Raw genomic sequence first — 19,559 nt, 5'->3', positions numbered from 1 at the left:
CTAACCTAACCTAACCTAACCTAACCTAACCTAACCTAACCTAACCTAACCTAACCTAACCTAACCTAACCTAACCTAACCTAACCTAACCTAACCTAACCTAACCTAACCTAACCTAACCTAACCTAACCTAACCTAACCTAACCTAACCTAACCTAACCTAACCTAACCTAACCTAACCTAACCTAACCTAACCTAACCTAACCTAACCTAACCTAACCTAACCTAACCTAACCTAACCTAACCTAACCTAACCTAACCTAACCTAACCTAACCTAACCTAACCTAACCTAACCTAACCTAACCTAACCTAACCTAACCTAACCTAACCTAACCTAACCTAACCTAACCTAACCTAACCTAACCTAACCTAACCTAACCTAACCTAACCTAACCTAACCTAACCTAACCTAACCTAACCTAACCTAACCTAACCTAACCTAACCTAACCTAACCTAACCTAACCTAACCTAACCTAACCTAACCTAACCTAACCTAACCTAACCTAACCTAACCTAACCTAACCTAACCTAACCTAACCTAACCTAACCTAACCTAACCTAACCTAACCTAACCTAACCTAACCTAACCTAACCTAACCTAACCTAACCTAACCTAACCTAACCTAACCTAACCTAACCTAACCTAACCTAACCTAACCTAACCTAACCTAACCTAACCTAACCTAACCTAACCTAACCTAACCTAACCTAACCTAACCTAACCTAACCTAACCTAACCTAACCTAACCTAACCTAACCTAACCTAACCTAACCTAACCTAACCTAACCTAACCTAACCTAACCTAACCTAACCTAACCTAACCTAACCTAACCTAACCTAACCTAACCTAACCTAACCTAACCTAACCTAACCTAACCTAACCTAACCTAACCTAACCTAACCTAACCTAACCTAACCTAACCTAACCTAACCTAACCTAACCTAACCTAACCTAACCTAACCTAACCTAACCTAACCTAACCTAACCTAACCTAACCTAACCTAACCTAACCTAACCTAACCTAACCTAACCTAACCTAACCTAACCTAACCTAACCTAACCTAACCTAACCTAACCTAACCTAACCTAACCTAACCTAACCTAACCTAACCTAACCTAACCTAACCTAACCTAACCTAACCTAACCTAACCTAACCTAACCTAACCTAACCTAACCTAACCTAACCTAACCTAACCTAACCTAACCTAACCTAACCTAACCTAACCTAACCTAACCTAACCTAACCTAACCTAACCTAACCTAACCTAACCTAACCTAACCTAACCTAACCTAACCTAACCTAACCTAACCTAACCTAACCTAACCTAACCTAACCTAACCTAACCTAACCTAACCTAACCTAACCTAACCTAACCTAACCTAACCTAACCTAACCTAACCTAACCTAACCTAACCTAACCTAACCTAACCTAACCTAACCTAACCTAACCTAACCTAACCTAACCTAACCTAACCTAACCTAACCTAACCTAACCTAACCTAACCTAACCTAACCTAACCTAACCTAACCTAACCTAACCTAACCTAACCTAACCTAACCTAACCTAACCTAACCTAACCTAACCTAACCTAACCTAACCTAACCTAACCTAACCTAACCTAACCTAACCTAACCTAACCTAACCTAACCTAACCTAACCTAACCTAACCTAACCTAACCTAACCTAACCTAACCTAACCTAACCTAACCTAACCTAACCTAACCTAACCTAACCTAACCTAACCTAACCTAACCTAACCTAACCTAACCTAACCTAACCTAACCTAACCTAACCTAACCTAACCTAACCTAACCTAACCTAACCTAACCTAACCTAACCTAACCTAACCTAACCTAACCTAACCTAACCTAACCTAACCTAACCTAACCTAACCTAACCTAACCTAACCTAACCTAACCTAACCTAACCTAACCTAACCTAACCTAACCTAACCTAACCTAACCTAACCTAACCTAACCTAACCTAACCTAACCTAACCTAACCTAACCTAACCTAACCTAACCTAACCTAACCTAACCTAACCTAACCTAACCTAACCTAACCTAACCTAACCTAACCTAACCTAACCTAACCTAACCTAACCTAACCTAACCTAACCTAACCTAACCTAACCTAACCTAACCTAACCTAACCTAACCTAACCTAACCTAACCTAACCTAACCTAACCTAACCTAACCTAACCTAACCTAACCTAACCTAACCTAACCTCGTACCGGGACGGCTGGGACCACTTCTGCGCCTGCCATCTATCGGGCAGTGTTTGAAACTACAGCGGGCGCCGGCCGGCCGGGCCGCGCGGCGCCGTTACCGGGCTATGGAGGCGAATGAAGTGGTGTAAAACCAGACGAATTTTACGCTTGTAAAGCAAAAAACGAAAAATGTACACTCACCACAGTGTTCAGCAAAGTACTGGGAACAATATGGATATAATTTAAAGCTAGTACGATGCGAACTGTTGGTTCCCTAGAGCAGTATTTACATACTTGTAGGAGATAGGACTTTAACATTACGGGAGATTCTAAACTGCGCTCGCAAAGTACTTGATTGTAAATATTTTCATTTAGAGGCAAAAATCTAAAAATGTAGAGTCAGAGCGTTGTTCCTAATGCTTCTAGGTACACAATGAGCATAAATTTAGCTCGAAATGTCATCACACATTGGTTCCCAGTCCAGTTTAAAACGACACTTTGTGCCGCAGAGCCTATCTCTTCCAATGGATGGCGGCTGGGTGGCGGTTGTAGTGGTGGACAAGACAATTCTTGAGTGAAATGAAATCAGTTGCTTTCAAAGAAGAATTTTGAAGAACTTGTAATAATTGACAAATGATCGTTAATTACAGTGTATAATATCAAGTTCATTGCAAATGAAAATATTTTAAACAATGCTAGTGAACCCCAGTACCGCCGCGCGAGAAAGCAAGTACTCGACGCACGGTCTGCCCGCCACTTCTGAAAATGGTCCGCGGCCGGCCGGCCGCGACCCGACACGTTGTTTAGGCCGATACCGTGCCTTGCAGTGCGGTATCCCCCGTTGCTCTGAGACGCTCTACGCGTGAACGTCGGCCCCCTGACCGATATGTAGCCGTAATGTAAGACACCTGATCGCAACACTGCCCAGCCGCAGTTGCCTTTAGCGCGCTTTATCTTCTGCTTTGACACGCCAGCAGATCCTAGATGGACGCGATCTGAACACGTCGAGCGACTAGCGCGTGTCGTAAGTGGCGGAAAGTACGGCAGTGGGTCTTGTCTTTCCCTTACCGGCTGATGTGTGTCCTGTCTCGTGCCCCGATGACCCGAGCTGACTTTTTCTGTCGTTTGTACATATGGCGTCACTCTTAGTGAGGCGTTTGTTTTATTCTGGTTCCCAGGGGACGTGCGCTGGAGCCGGTGCGCCTCAGACGGCTGGCGCCTCTTTGTAAGCGGGGAGGAGTGTAGGAGGGTTCCTCCTGTGCCGCCGCCTATTGCTCGGGCGGCTATATGCTGACAATGAACTGCGCTCCGAGACTGTGTCGGAAGTGGGACTCCGCCGCCGCAAGCGCCCGCGGCCGCAGGTCACGCGCCGTAGGCTCCCAGTAAACATGCCGACGTCGGCCCGACGTCGGCCGACGTCGGGGTGACGTCGGCAACTCGGGATCGGCATGCCGACGTCGGCCCGACGTCGGTCCAACCTCGGCACGACGTTGGCTGGATGTCGGATATGCCCGCATGTACCGACGTCCAGCCGAGGTCCAGCCGACGTCGGGCCCACGTCGGACCGAGATCAATTGCCGAGGTCCAGCCGACGTCGGGGCGACGTCGGACCGACATCGGCCGCTGTTTTGACCGTTAAAATAATATAAAATACATGTTTCATGTTTCATAAGGAGCTTCTGTATTCAAAATATCCTCAGGAAACTCAAATCTTCCTCCACGCCGCAACTCCCTGATCCGGACTGGACGGGAAACTTTATCCCATTTGGGATTACCCGTAAGCCGAGCTCGCCCGTAGCCGGGTGTGGTGAGTGCTTGGGGGCTGCTCGGCCTATCCTTTGGTCAGGCTCAGCCCCGGCAACTCACCAGGGCCGGGCCCAGTTCATATAGAAAGGCCAGTCGGCAAGTGTCACTTTGCCAAAGTGCCACTTATCAAAGGGACACTTTGGGAAACGTTGATGCAGGTGTGTAAGAGTGGCTATATGAACCCATTGTGGGGTCGCCCTTTCCGATAAGTGTCACGTAACAGCAATGGGACCAGGGACTCTATATGAACTGGACCCAGGGTGCTCGCCAAGAAGACCGATGTCTCCATCCTATCATCCTTCCGGCTCTGAAATGGTCTTGTCAGACCGAAAGGGCATAACACAACAAATCAAACTAAACTCGCTATCTGGCTGCGTGGTGTAGTGGTTAGCGCACTAACCTCGCGTTCAAATGACACAGGGTTCGAATCCCATCGCCGGGTGATGCTTTTGGCGCGTTGTCCCAGTAAACATGCCGACGTCGGCGACTGGGGGGGCTCGAATCCCGCCGCCGGTTGATATTTTTGGCGCGTTGTTCCAATAAACATGCCGACGTCGGCCCCGTCGGTCCAACGACAAACGATCTCGTCAACCTCGGCAAACGACCTCGGCCCGACGTCGGCTCGACGTCGGCTGGACTTCGGCTGGACGTCGGAACATGCGGGCATATCCGACGTACAGCCGATGTCGGGCCGAGGTTGAACCGACGCTGGGCCGACGTCGGGCCGAGCCTCGGCCCGACGTAGGGCCGACGTCGGCATGTTTACTGGGCTATATGCCGAGCTTAGCGGCGACGGCTGGTGTGCGGAGTGATGGCGGCTGCTGATTGGCTGGCGCTGCGACGCCAGGGCAGCCACCGATTGGTTTCCCCTCGGGAACCTTCTGTGCCAAAGGTAGTCTCAAGGTCATGTTGGATACGTGGGGCGTTGAGACTGGAGCTGGGGGACTTGAACTGGAACTTGGACTTGAATTTGGACTTGGACTTTGGTTTTGGAACTGGTCATAGCGTTATCTTATATCATGCCTGATATTTAACTCACGGCCATGTCTACACGCTGCAAGACAAATACACATAGAAAACGGCTCGGGCATTTGGAGAAGAGCGGCTACTCTGAGGCGAGGGAAGAACACGGAGATTCACACGAACGACCTGACTAGGTCGCATCGGCCACAGCCAACTGAGGCTCTGTCGGCCGTCGTACGGTTCACGGTTCACGGGATAGATTGACACAGACCGTTCGTTTAGCACAGCGCCACCTACGACCTTATAAGTTTGCACAAGACTATTATCCATCACATGTAGGAACGATCATAACCACTTGACTAAAAAAAATCAGGTTCACTTGGTTCCTGCAAGCCTGTTAACTCACTACCCAAGGGGAGGGGGGCACTGCAAAAGGGGCGTGGAAATCGCCACATTTGTCTCAAGATGTTAAATGCATAATAATTGGCACCAAAATATCGTCGCACTGGTACGCAGGGTCACCAAAGAAAATGCCAACGTTATTCATCCGTCATATATCAAAGGAAATTGGCAATATCTAGCACAACAAAACACAATTCAACACCTAACGCGGCCGGCCGATTCCCCGACACCTCCATGGCGACCGCTCAAGTCCAAATGGCCAATCAGGGGGCTTGCTTGTCATTTCTTGGTGGGATTAAAAAACATGTGGCAGGTTCCTGGTCTGCGCAATATGGCCGCCACAGTTAGACACTATGGGAGTTGTAGCCAAGTTGTAGCGGTAGTGCTCCCCTTGGCTTTGATTGACTGGATTGCGGAAGTTACACAAAAAGTAGGGAAGAACTGTGTAAACCGCCCAGGGTAGGTAGAACACCCTGTGCACTTATTTATGACACGATTGTTACCTTCCTTTTAAAAGCATTACAGGTGAAAAATGTGCTGTAGAAGCAAACTGCTGATGAAGTTTGATGGGCACCATTATTGTTATCATTGGGCTGTGTTATAGTCAAAAACATGTTTTTACGAGATTTCTTCAATAAATATCTGTCATAAAACGACATTAATTCACTGTTTAGCTGTCACTTTGATCTGAGATGCTTTGGGAAGCAAGACTAGTTCATTGTCTACCAAAAGCAGTGTTCAGTTGGGCAAACTAGACTTTTGGAATCAAAATATGGAGGCATCAATAATTTGATTCTGGTGGGAGGAGCCATGACCAAATATGGGCATGGAATCAATTTTTTGATTCAGTTGGGTACACTTTTGACTTCAAATGTATCGTTACGGTTGAAAAAAGGCCCATGACGGTGAGATTTTTCTTTAAAAAGGTAGAAAAATGTGGTAGGTTTGCAAAAAGTGTTACCTCAAAACTAAGAAATTGTCCCTTTGGCCTTGTGAATGGGAAAAAGACAGAGGCACCGTCCATCACGTAAAAGCTGTTTTGAAGAAATCACACTGTATGTTATTTTTGTATCATGAATCACATACTAAACAATCAGTATTTGTGTAAAATGGCAAAATGAAATTTTCAAACCTCTTATTATCATTGTTGTAGTGCTTTTACATTTATTATATGGTTTTTACCTGTTGCTTCAGTTTTTGCATTCTTGACATTTCAAAATTGTGAATTGTTATCAAATGTAGTGAAGGTAAAGTGCAACAATGCTATAGGTATCTGTTGTGGTGCTGAGGATACCACTAAATGAGAATAATAGCAAGATAAATGCTGTATTCTTGCAAGTCATTGTTGCCTATCTGTTAACATTACCTGTGAATCAAAATAATGATTAGCCAGCTGACGGGGAATCAATATTATGATTATCTGTTTAAAGTGAATCAATTCCTTGATTTCCTTTCACTACCTATAGAATTCAAATTGTTGTGATAGGAGCAATATTATTTTGCTTAGGAGATACTTCCAGCATTTCTGTTCAAGATCAGGCATGCTCCTTCTTGAAACACTCTTATTTTTAAGTGTTTGGTAAGTTTGAAATGGTCTGCATTTATGCCCAAATATGGTCATAAGGAATCAATCTTTTGATGCCTCCATATTTTGATTCCAAAGGTCTAGTTTGCCCAACTGTGTTGGTGTGAATTGACTGTTCCTTGTTTGCTGATAATGTACCTATCAGATGTGTTGCCACACAGATGCATTGTTTAATTTGCAAAACGCCCCGACACCTGGTTTGTAAAATGCCCATACCATTTTTACATGTAAAAATGTTTTACATTCTTGCTGCTCTCGGGTTTATGGGCCACCCTGTATGAGAGTCGTACATAAGCGGCGATCCATGTGACAGGGTCACACACTGCAAGGTGATGGGCACGCCCGGACATTGCCTTGTACCGCAGTCAGGTTTCAACTGTCATGCAGTCGGGCTTCAACAGTCATGCCATGCAAAGCGTAACAAGGGGTACTGTGCCTCACTGGCCAGTATGGTTGTCGGACGTTCTGTGTCGTGTCGCTGACTGTACAAGCCGTGCTGTGTCGCCTTATGTACTCGCCCTTAAGTGGCCCCACCGGTGAGCCCCGCTCGCCGTCGGACTCTATCCGAATGGGGCACACGGCTGACCGATCCTCGGCCGCCATGGTGGAGGCGAGCTGGAGCACACGTGGAGAAGGTATAGGGGAGAGTGGGGCTGTTTGTTACAGGGGTAAGTTGTTACAAAGCAAATATCTTTGAAAATGCTCTTGATATCGTGCCAATAGGGGAGAGTGGGGCTATGTGACATGCGTTACACTTTTTGGTTTTCTGCACTTAGCGGCCAACCTATTCAATGAACTAACTTCAATGATATTTGCTTTGTAACAACTTACCCCTGTAATAAATAGCCCCACTCTCCCCTATTTCTTGCTCTGTGTGCGCCTTTCTGCTGATCGCCGCTGTGTAGCAAAACGTGCCATTGGGATTTAAGATGAACATATAAAGCTGCCAATGAGTACTCACAATGGAGCTTTGTAGATTGTGCTGGGACGTCTTTGAAATGTCAAAGAGCTGGAGGCTGAGAGGGATTGGGACTAGACAATCGCTCTAAGCTTTTTTAGGTTCTGCAGTGTGCAGAAGAGCAGCTTTTTTGGCTGAGAGCTACCCTCAACTCACTGGCACACCATGGTTATCAGCATGGTGGCACACCGTAGTGCAGGGTGGGAGTCATAGCAGACGATTAAGAGTTGTTCATATTGCCTGTTTAGTGGACAAGACAAGCTGCTAGCCCGCTTTTGGTCGTCAATGAAGGCCAATGACTTGTCATCATGACAACTTGGGCTGGCCTTGCTTGCCAGCCAGAAGAGGGTTTTTCTCTCCTTTACCAGTGTCCTTTCGGCTAACTGATGTGCTCTCTGCCCGCAGGAGCCGACCGGCCCGCCGTGCACGAGGCCGACCTTCTGAGGAGCGAGTTTGGCGTACCGGACGTACTCGCCAACAACTGGGTGCCCCGAGGGACGGCCGTGCCCGGTGAGCCGGCGCTCGGCGCTCGTCTCGGGCTGGGAGTGGTCCCATTGCCGTCAGCGGCGGGGCGCTGGGTGTCCCGCAAGTAGTTCGGGTCGCCAGAGAGAGACACAGGTTCAAGAGAGAGTGTCAGGTTCAATGATCGAGCGGTCCGTTAGATTCGTGAACATCTCTCGTGAGGTGACTGGGTGTCGCTGGTAAGAGAAATGCTTGAATTGAGATAATGTACTTTCATGGAGCAGTGCCGATAGTTGAAAGGCAAGCAAAAGTCGTGCACGGAACCACGAACTTTTTGAGTACGGTATGCTGTGCTGCGTCACCAGTTACAGCTAATTGATTCCAAGTTTTATTTTGTCCACTCCGTGTAGGTAACAAATAGCGTCGACTCCTTCCGAATTCCTGTTTTGTGCGCAAACATTGGGGACATCCACCTGATAGGTTTTTGTCTGCAGGTCCTATCTGTGAGATACCTAGATGTGACTCTCATAATTCATTCCTCAGCATTGTTATAGATCATTATGATGTGATTAATAGGTATGTCTTTAAGGAAATTTTGAATGCACATAACAGCCAGTTTAGTGTGCGTCCTTATATACCGTCCGTCTTTTCCGCCAGTTTTAGGATTGGAGTCTATTCCGACTCTGGAAAGTCCTGCTCACACCGGCCAGCCTCTGGTGGTCAGTGATCCAGCCCGGCCAGAACCGCCGAGAGCCGCGCACCCGACGCCGCCGTGCCCACAGTGACCATGCAGCAGCCCTCTGCGCCGCCGCCGCCCTACTATGGCGGAGCCGCAGACGACTTCCACGAGCCGCTGACGGGCAGTGCGTTCGACTTCAACGAACAAACTGTTCGCAAGGGCTTCATCAGGTACGGTGCAGCCCGCAGACACAGAGTGTTAGACGGGGACAGGGAGGCGATTTACGGGAAGAGGGGCTCAGCTCAGTGTGGATATGAGCGAGCACTATTGGGCCCTTTACGCTCCAAAGTGCGCCTTTAGGCACCTGGTAGGCGGGCTCCCCAATCAAATCAGTTGAGGTCGACTCAAGCCTTGTGCGCACGCGCGTCGCCAGTCACGATAGGGGTCTAAAATTGAACGTGCACACGCACACACGCCACTTCTGGGATTGACCCTGCATCAATGCATCTATTACGCACGCCCTCTCATTACTAAAATGGTGTTAAAATGGTTGTAGCCAGTGATTTGACCAACTGATAAGGTGAAAATATGGCAGGGGAGGCCGCGCGGGATACCGTTTACCTCAAAACACTGTGGTGTCAGACTGAGCTCAGATTCTGGAATGATGATCAGATAAAGTTAATTGTGTAGAATGATTTTAATTTTCTATTATTTGAACCTTATTTCGTTTACCATGCCTGGTATCTGGGCTGCTGGTTGTGGTCATCCTGTGGCTATGCCGGGCTGCGGCACCGGTCCGTCGGTGACGGTCTGACCTTGTGACCGCGGCGCGCAGGAAGGTCTACTCGATCCTGATGGCGCAGCTGGCTGTCACTGCCGGCATCATCGCCATCTTCTTCGCCGAAAGTGTGCGCGAGTACGCCGTGCGCAACCAGTGGATCTTCTGGGTGGCGTTTGCGGGCACGTTCGCCTGCATCCTCACACTGGCCTGCTGCGAGGACATGCGCCGCAAGACGCCCCACAACTTCATCTTCCTGGGTGTTTTCACCGTCTGTGAGGGCGTCCTGCTCGGCTGCGCGTGCGCCTCTTTCAAGGCTTCCGAGGTGAGCTCTAGAGTGCAGGTGTAATCTGCCGTTTTTAGTGTGGAACACTTGTGTGAGTGCCTTGCGTGAACTTGTTACAGGGTGGAATTCGTGCGCTGCACGAACAGTTGTTGGCAACTTGTTGCCCAATCATTGTCTCTGGCTTTTTGAAACATTTGCCGATTATTTCGGCGGACTTTTTCCGGCAATTCCCTTCACCGAATCGATGAATTATTCGAGCTTAAATCAGGCACGTACCCAGGATTTCGCCCAGGAGGGGGCCACCTGCTTTCGAAGGGGCCCCCACAGTGTATAGGGCCCCCCAGGTTCCCCGGGGGGCCCCGGGAGTCATGAAGATTGAAGAATCTTTCGATGGTGGGGGGGAGGGGTGGCATAGTGGGTCCGGTCTCTCCTGCAGACGTAGGTGATGAAACGCCACGTGTGTGGGAAAACGCAATTCAGTTCTTTACAACCTAATGTAGCATTTGGTTGTGATTTCTCGCGTTCAACTTCATCAAAGTCAATTAAAACGGTCTCTGTAACGGTCTAAGCCTTGAGAAAATGTGGAAAATTGGAAAGTAAAAATATGTTTGCTTTGAGGAGTGTGCATGAAACGCACGGCATTTTATGAGCGAGCGCCTCAATTACTGAACATCCTCCAATTCCGGATATGTAGGTATATAATATAATAGTGGGGAATAAATGTCTCGTTATCGGAATTCCACTATCTGGCAACTAGCCCTATGTAAACGCGGTTATTATATGTTTCACTAGGAAACGAGCGCAATTGTACTTTTAGCCAGAAAATAAATGCTTGGGTAATTCTGGGACACTCTGTATTAATTGGAGGAATAGGACTTAGGAGGAAATGCAATTGCAAATCGACCCACATCCCTGTGTTAGCCAATGACGCCTTTGGGGCCAAGGTTGGGGGGTATTCAGTTTAGCCTTTTTGTTTTTCTGTGATATCTCCGGCACTGTGAAAGATATTGGCTCCTTCAGATGAGTGCCTACTCCAGTCACTACTTATATCCAGTAGCCAGTAGCCACTCAGATGATTTGGGATCAATCAGGTGATAAGCGTACTTTCAGACGACCAGGGGCCCCCAGTCGACCAGGGGTTCCCAGGCGACCAGGTCCTCCAGATGACTAGGGGCCCCACTGCCCCAGGCGACCAGGGCCCTCCAGGCGACCAAGGGCCAATGCGATCAGGGGGCCCCCATGCGACCAGGGGGCCCCATGCGACCAGGACCCCGGCTACCAGGGGCCCCCAGGCGACCAGGGGCCCTCTAGGTGACCAGCGGCCCTCAGGCGATCAGGGGCCCCCAGGCGACCAGGGGATCCCAGGCTACCAGGGGCCCAAGGCGACCAGGGTCCCCCAGGCGACTAGGGGCGACCGGGGGCCCCAGGCAACCAGGGGCCCCATGCGACCAGGCCCCCGGCTACCAGGGGCCCCCTGGGCGACTAGGTACCCCCAGGCGATCAGGGGCCTCAATATCATGCAACCAGAGGCCCCCCATGCGACTAGGGCCCCCTAGGCGACTAGGGGCCACAGACTATCAGTGGCCCATACGACCAGGCCCCCGGCTATCAGGGCCCCCTCGGCAACTAGGGGCCCCCAGTCGATCAGGGGCCTCATGCGACCAGAGGCCCCCATGCGACCAGGGCCCCCTAGGCGACTAGGGGCCACAGGCTATCAGGGGCCCCCATGAGACCAGGCCCCCGGCTACCAGAGGCCCCCTAGGTGACCAGGGGCCCAGGAAACTGGGGGCCCTTGGATGACTGCAGGGGCCCCTCGGGTACCCAGGGCACATAAATGAAACTTTAATATCAATTTTTCTTCCGAGTAAAAGACGTTTTATCCAGTGTTAAAAAAATATCCTGGGGCCTGAGGGGCCCCCTGAGCGCCTTCGGCGCTCAGGGGGGGGGGGCCTTGGCCCCCGTGGCCCCCCCTTGGGTACGTCACTGGCTTAAATCAATTCCTCAGGGTTAAATGATTTAAGCTGTACCTGTGCAAAGTTTTTAGCATGGTCTGTGGGGAAATCTCTCCTTAACCCGCGCCGGGCTGGGGGGGGGGGGGTGTTTGAACAATGAACACCCCCCCCGCGGGTTTTCGCAGATACCTGGTCGCTCTAGGTCAGGTCACCAGGTCACGTCAAGTGACCTCACCTCAGAAAAAATTAGAATGCTCGTCATAGTTACACCGGGTGAACGATTGTCACGAAACTTTCAGCGATTGATAAGAGTAAAAGTATCTATAAAATGTATATCTCGGAATTTCGATATCGGTGACCTAAGGTTAGGTCATTTTTGCGGCCTCTCCATTGTAGGTAAGTCAATGGGAGAAAATTGAAAAGCGTCTCTTTTGCACGAACGCCGTTCAAGACAATCTCAAACATCGGGATGCAAGTACAATTGACACCCTGAACCGGAAAATGGCGCCTGTGACCCTTCGTTATGTCCCCGAGGTCATCTCAGGCCACGAATAGTTAACAGTTTTTCGCTAATAACTTCTGATAGAGGCATGCTAGAGCGATGAAAACGCCCTAGATGTGTCCGGTCGACGATGCGGATCGACTGATATGCAACATGGCCTTTTCCGGTCGGGTCATGACCTTGACCTGAGGTCAAATTTTCAAGTGGACCTTCAGGCCAATTATAGTTCATTCAAAGCGTCTCGACGAGAGGAACACGATGCTGGCAAAAGAAATGTCGTGGCTCTTTTGAGTCAGAAGCTGTTGCCGAAAAAACACTTCTCGTAAAACGGCTATTTTTGGAGTTTTTACCCTCTGGAGGCTAATCCGTGGACCTGAGGTCAAATCTGCGGACGTGTTAGCGAAAGAACGCCAAAAGAGCTATCGAATGCGTTTTTTCGCGGCGCTGTAGCTCTATTGGTTCCTGAGTTAGCCATTGGCAGTTTCCAAAATGTTGAAATAGCCAACATTTAACCTTTGGTGACCTCTGGTGACCTGACCTTTGACCTGACCCAAAAAATGACCGAAGTGTTTTCGTCCTGATTTTGGCCGTTCTTTCGATTGCCGCTTACCGCGTGTCGCTACGTGGCCCAGGAGCCGAGTTAGAAGGGGGGGGGGGGTCTTCAGACCCCCCCCCCTTCATCCCCCTATCATCCTCAATTTAGTTTTTGCTATGGATTTATAATTTTTTTGCTTAAAATGATAAGAAAATAAAACAAAGCCTTTTATACTTCATAAAAGGATTATTTTCTATATTTTAAGGTAGGAAGAACTATGTTTTATATAAAATAATGTTTGACGCGGAAGCTTATCACACGTTAACCAATCATAGTGCGTAGTTCCTGTTCAAACCTACCTACCGATGCTGCGTTGGCTGTGAGCAGCATGCTGATTGGGTGACGGTGACGTGGCTGCATTTCTCAGCAAGGCACTCATTCCTCTGCAAGGCACTCTTTACGGAACCAGAAATTGAAGATCTTCGTCTAAGGGTGATCGTTGGGTCGTAATAGCTCCTGATTTGTGCTAATCTCAGCTCAAGCTAGAGACCTGCTATTCCAGTTCATAACCCCATGTTAATTAAAAGTGAACTATTTCCTTCAAGTTCTGTGCCACCTCTCTACGATAAAGGAAGACTAAAAAATGTCGACGCTTTTTCAAATCCCTTATCAAATCCCTTCTCTCGTGAACTTCCGATACGCTGGATAGAAGTTTTCAAAAAAGGGAAAGTCTTTCATTTTTCTAGTTTGTCTAACCTGGCACTGCAAATGGCAGAACAAGGCTACGAAAATATATCTTTATCAGGATCGGATGACTGCATTGTTTAAAAGGGATATTTCGTGTTTGACTCGTATCTTTCCCAGCTGGGGGTGAGGTGCTCTGCCACTATGCAGCCAGCGCTGACCGGGGCGGCCATCTCTCACGCTCAGGTCCTGATGGCCGTTGGCATCTGCACCGTGGTCTGCCTGGCGCTCACCATGTTCGCCTTCCAGACCAAGTACGACTTCACCATGCTGAACGGCATCCTCTTCGTCTGCCTCATCGTCCTCATGGTGTTCGGACTCTTCGCCATGATCTTCCCCGGAAAGGTAGCCGAGCTCAATCGGATCGCGTCGGCGCGTTGAGGGAAGGAGCTCGTGGCGGGGCCTATCTCTGCCGTCCTCCTGTGTCCGGATTGCACCGACTCAATCCAGAGACGCTAAATCGTTCTGTTTTCGCTGTCTGAATTCTGTCATCGCTAATGACTTTTTCGATTAACTCCTTATTACGAGCGAGCGAGCACAGCGAGCGAGCGAGCGAGCACAGCGAGCGAAGCGAAGTCTTTTCAATATAACGGAAAAATCTCAGTATGAGCGGCCCTGCCCGGCCCGGCCTGTAACGCTTTTGAGAGGCTTATATCTCAGCAACCACTGGACCGATTGGCCTGCGGTCTTTTTTGCTGGGTAGCCCCATCCCTTCTACCCCGTAATTGGCTACTTTTGATACATCTTAGTGACCGTCGTGGCACGTGCCACGTGAAAAGTCAAGGGTGTTCAAGCAGTTTTGCAAAAGTAGTGATTTTGAGAGGCCCATATCTCAGCAGCGGCTTGGGCTGTCTTGCGGTCATTTTTGTAGGGTAGCTGCATCCCTTCTACCAAAGGTCGGATACTATTGATCTGTGTGAGTGACCCGCACTGCACGTGCAAAATGCAAAAAGAAGAGGTGCCAAATTTGTTCCCATTTCAGTAACTCGGTAATTACTGGGGCGATTTCGCTGAAACTTGGCATACAGGTAGGCACCCACCAGACAATGCATTCCCATGTGTTGTGGTTAGGGTGCTACTGCACGTGCGCGCGTGCAGGGGGCGTTTCCAGATCTCGAGAATGGCTGGGTCGATTGCGCTCAAATTTGGTACTCGGTTGGGGACCGGTTAGTAGGGTGCCGTGCATAAGTCAGTTTGGACCCTGTTTGCACGTGCGCACGTGCAGAATGCCGCTTCCAGATCTCAGAAACGGCTGGGCCGATTGCGTTCAAATTTGGCACACCGCTAGCGACCGGTTACAAGGGTGCTTTGCACAAGCCCGTTGGAAGTACCCTCTCGCCCTTCCGCACGTGCAGGGCTCACTATCTCGCTCGCTCGTTCTTCGCCCAAAAGGCGTTTTACTGGTTCTTATCTCTGCCGTTAAAAATGCACATTGGTTGCAGGCGTTAACTAATTTTCGGACCTGCGATAACGATAAAACGATAAGAAAGGCTTGCGATAACGATAAACGATAAACGATAGAAATTTTTCAAAAAATTAACACCGATATCGATAAAACGATAACGATAATTGTTTTTTAACAGCGATAACAAAAGACCCTACCCTACCCTACCACCGACAGTCCAAGTTTCAGCTAAATCGGCCCAGAAACGGCTGAGATATTGCAAAAACAAATTTATTTTATTTATTGGTGAATCCCCTTGGCGAGCGTTGCCCGGCGTCGGTGTTCGTTGTCAAAGTTCAATGACCTCCCGGCTCTAATTATTTCCACTCAGTTTTATAAGCGAACAACTGAGCCTAAAGCACGTGCCTTCAACTCGGCGCCGGTTGCGGCCCCACTACGTGCACACCGCTGAACCCACACCCTCGAAAACTTGGTACGACAAATGAGTGCACGCGTCCCATTTGTCGCGAAAATTTCAGCCCCGTAACCTCTACCGTTTCCGAGCAATGTCAGGCAATGACCAATGTCAGCAGTGTCAACAATGACCATGTCAGGCCGGAATCGCGATTCGACGTATGCCACAGTTTCTATGCCTTTTCAGACTTTGTTGTGTCTTATAAACGTGCCAACATGTGAAATAATGGTAGTCCCATGCTTTATAATTGGTGCCAAAGGGCACTCAAAGGTCAGGTCAAGGGCATTGACCTTAGATTACTTTGGGCCACTTTTTGGATATGATGTCAATTTTGTCGAATCTAGAGCCCATTTGAACATTTGAGAAGTAATTTTGGTGCCAATGCAACATGCTACGAACTATGAAGCTGTCACTGGTGGTTAGCACCTACTTTGGCTAGCTGGCGTAACGCTTACTGGTTGACCTGGCCAGACCTGACTCAACCTATGCCAAATGCTAAAAATGCTAAAAAAAGGACTCAGATTCAACGCATTTTTTTTTTTTTAGGTAGCATTGAGGCTGGAGGTTTGTAGTTTCGATTTTTTAATCGTCTAGTAGGGCAATGTGAGGGGCAACAAACTAATATAAAAACGGGAAGTGCATACACTCAATGAAGTTTCCAAGTTCCAAAAGCTGATTGGATTTGTATTCCTTACGCCGACGCGTTGCTGTGCACTTTAAAGCAAACTTTTCGTAATGAAAGTTAAGTTTTCGTCTTATTCCTGAAAGAAAAACGTACTTTCTGTCTATTCCTGGCGCTGCCTGGGTATTTGTCCCAAAAGCGCCCTCCTCCTGGGCCCAATCTTACCAAATGCCGTGAATGCGCATTCACGGCATTTGGTAACTTTCAGAACTATTCCACACTCACTAATTCATTCGTTCAGGCAGCATTCATAATCATTCACGCTATCAAAATCATTAGCCAAGATTAGCTGGATGTAAATAAAAAGGATGTCTTTGCTATCAGTGCCGTAAACTCCGGCCAGTGCTGCCAAATCCTATTCACGGCATTGGTAAGATTGGGCCCTGGATCCGCCAGTAGGGTCAGGTGGCCTACCATTTCTTTTTTTAAGAAAAAAAACTATCGTATCAGGGCTATGACGAAAAATAAGTGGCCTAAATCCGATGAGAAAACAGAATTTGGGGTACCCTAGGTTTGGCTCCGGGACCTGGTATGCCCCCCCGCGCTGAACCCCTGGATCCGCCAGTGAAAATAAGATTAACATCTCCAATTCAATGTGCGCTGACCAGCTTTCTCAGTAATCCAGGCAGTAATTCTCGTGCTATGTTCAAAAAGATGTTTACAGTGAGGGTCAAACTTAACATAAACGAACTATGGTAACGAAATTCAAAAATTAACTCTTTGTAATGTTGACACGCCCTCTGCCACTTTGATTTAAAATGCTTGTTAAACGTGTGGGTGTTAGCTTTATCGCTTTCTCTACGTGACTGCTGTCTTCTTATTCACCCGACTCTCGGGCCCATTGCTGGTGATAGAGGGACTTGCTGCTCCGGCTCGCTGAGGCGCTGACACGTGGTGGCCGTTCTTCAGGTGATCAGTCTGGTATACGCGTCGCTGGGGGCGCTGCTGTTCTCCGTGTACCTCGTGGTAGACACGCAGATGATGATGGGCGGCAAGCACAAGTACACCATCTCGCCCGAGGAGTACATCTTCGCCGCCCTCAACCTCTATCTGGACATCATCAACCTGTTCCTGTACATTCTGCAGATTGTGGCGGCGGCCAATCGAAACTGAGCAGAGACGCGACGTGGTCCGTCGGCGCCGCCCCGGCTAGCGGGCGGGTGACCGGCGCCGCGGTCCAGCCGGGGCTGCCGGCACCCGATCAGGGTCGCTCTGAGTTTTCCAGTGTCCGCGGCAGCAGGAGGCCCGGTCTGCAGACATGTACCTATAGATGTGATATGGGCTCGTTTGGCTGGGGTGTTACGCTGTTTTGAAAGAACCACGTCTTGCTTTGTGTGTAGCGTTTCCTGAGAGGTGTTATCATTAAACTGGGTACTGTCTTTTTCGGTCAATAAGTGTGTTGTCCATTGCCCTAGCGTGTTCTCTCGACTTTGAATCGGTTAAGTGGTCCAAATTCCGGGCTTCATTTTTGGGTGTAGATCACAAGTTTTGCTTGGTTTCAACTGTATATTGTTATCATTCTATTCGGGTAGTTCCTCGGCTTATCACATCTCTAAACGTACGATAACTAATGCACTTGTATATCAGAAACAGTGAATTAACAGCGGTGATACACTTCCATTGTGTTGAGTCTGGCGTCAGCCTCTTAAGTTTATTTCTCTATGTTTATGTTATCAAAGTTATCCCTCCATGCGGCAATGTGAACAGCGTGATGTCTCAATGTTTGCCGATGCTGGCGCTAGCAAACTTATCGTAGGTATATTGTATAGTTCGGCGCCAGTGGTTCCGATAATTGCACTGGCCCGCCGACGCGCGCAGCTGTTGTCTGCTACCAACGGCTCGTGCTGAGCTACCACGCTTCTTTCGTTTGCTGCTTGCTGTTCGCGTCTGTCTGGTGTCCGTCAATGTTTTCTGTATAAAATTATCTTGCGTAATATCTATCGCTGCGTACATTGGCGGATTAGGCTAATTCCGGCGCCAAGCTTAGGACAACAATTGTGTCTTGTAGCGAGAAACATTTGTGATTCAATGGGGCTGTTCTGCGGTGAAATGTTAAACCTGTTTAGTCATTTGTTATTTGCAGATCCGTGAATAAACGTTCAGCGAACATTTATCAACCGTTTTTCACCGACCTCCTAGTTGACCGGATAAATGACATGATAAGGGTGGTGTTTCACCGGTGAGCGCAGAACGCTGCTATTCCACGTGTCAAATTGGGTTTCCATGGAGATGTCAACAAGACCAGTATGACGTCATCAGATGTAAAATATATCGCTGGCAACCATCTCCCAACGTCCTCTTTTTTTTTTAGTGGCCTAAGCTTACGTTATTGGCCTCGCGAGGGGGGTGTTCGAAATTTGTAACGCTTACTTGTTGCTATGGCGACAGGGCAGTACAATCGCTTTTAATTCGACAACAAGTGCTTGCGGAGCTACCACTCACCCTTTTGAACACAATCTTTACGCGTTGGTTTGTGTGACGCGTCATATCTGAAACAAAACATGTTTTGGAGGCGCCGGAGCAGGGTTACCGCTGCTAGGGAAATTTCCCTTTTCTATGGAAATCAGCGAAGATCTAGGGATATATGGATTTCACACGAAATCTAGGGAAATACCACCAAACCGAAAAATTGTTGTTTTTGCCTGCTTCTGCGTTGTTCCATTTCGGGTGCGGCTAATTTTTTACATCAAAGTTTTTGTTTTGGCGCAATTTTTACAATGGCTAGCGCATGTCACTCCCATTCGGTCAAACTGACGGTGCAAAATAATGCATCGACTCGTCTCTTACGCCAGCACTACCGCTATACCTACCCATACGGCAGTTTCCCGCGTCCTGCAACACACCACAATTTGCGATATATCACGCAATTATATTATACCACATACAGTAATTTGCTATATGCCAGCAATTTCATCAGAATCTCTTACGTTAACGTAACAGAATGTAGTTAATTGCTGTTTTAGGACGCAGCGACTATAACCAGAAGCGGCGGAACGGGGAAGGCACTGGGGCACCGTGCCCCCCTTTGATTTGGGCATTTCAACATTAGCCCTATGGACGTTGCATTGAAAGATGGGACCAAAAGTCGTCAGTGCCCCCCCCCCCCCTTAATTGAAGGTGTTCCGCCGCTACTGACTGTAACACGAAT

General features: G+C 48.5%; 1 protein-coding gene across 8 annotated transcripts; it reads left to right on the top strand.

Annotated features, from left to right (window-relative positions):
* The first annotated feature begins 5,712 nt into the window (after positions 1-5,712).
* Positions 5,713-18,524, top strand: LOC122367533 (protein lifeguard 1-like). 8 transcript variants are annotated; one of them, XM_043340722.1, is made up of 6 exons: positions 5,713-5,848; positions 8,338-8,442; positions 9,052-9,303; positions 9,909-10,176; positions 14,057-14,215; positions 17,321-18,524. In XM_043340722.1, the coding sequence occupies exons 3-6, from the start codon at positions 9,182-9,184 to the stop codon at positions 17,522-17,524; spliced, it is 753 nt and encodes a 250-aa protein (XP_043196657.1). In that variant the 5' UTR covers positions 5,713-5,848; positions 8,338-8,442; positions 9,052-9,181; the 3' UTR covers positions 17,525-18,524. The 8 variants fall into 8 exon arrangements, with proteins under 8 accessions (XP_043196657.1, XP_043196661.1, XP_043196655.1 ...); XM_043340726.1 differs by having other exon boundaries at positions 5,736-5,819; positions 8,338-8,633; XM_043340720.1 differs by having other exon boundaries at positions 5,748-5,848; positions 8,338-8,633.
* The last annotated feature ends 1,035 nt before the right edge of the window (positions 18,525-19,559 follow it).

The sequence above is a fragment of the Amphibalanus amphitrite genome, unplaced genomic scaffold, assembly GCF_019059575.1.
Source record: "Amphibalanus amphitrite isolate SeventyFive unplaced genomic scaffold, NRLGWU_Aamphi_draft 000876F_arrow, whole genome shotgun sequence".
Lineage (NCBI taxonomy): Eukaryota > Metazoa > Arthropoda > Thecostraca > Balanomorpha > Balanidae > Amphibalanus > Amphibalanus amphitrite.
This window is presented reverse-complemented; position numbering and strand designations above follow the sequence as displayed.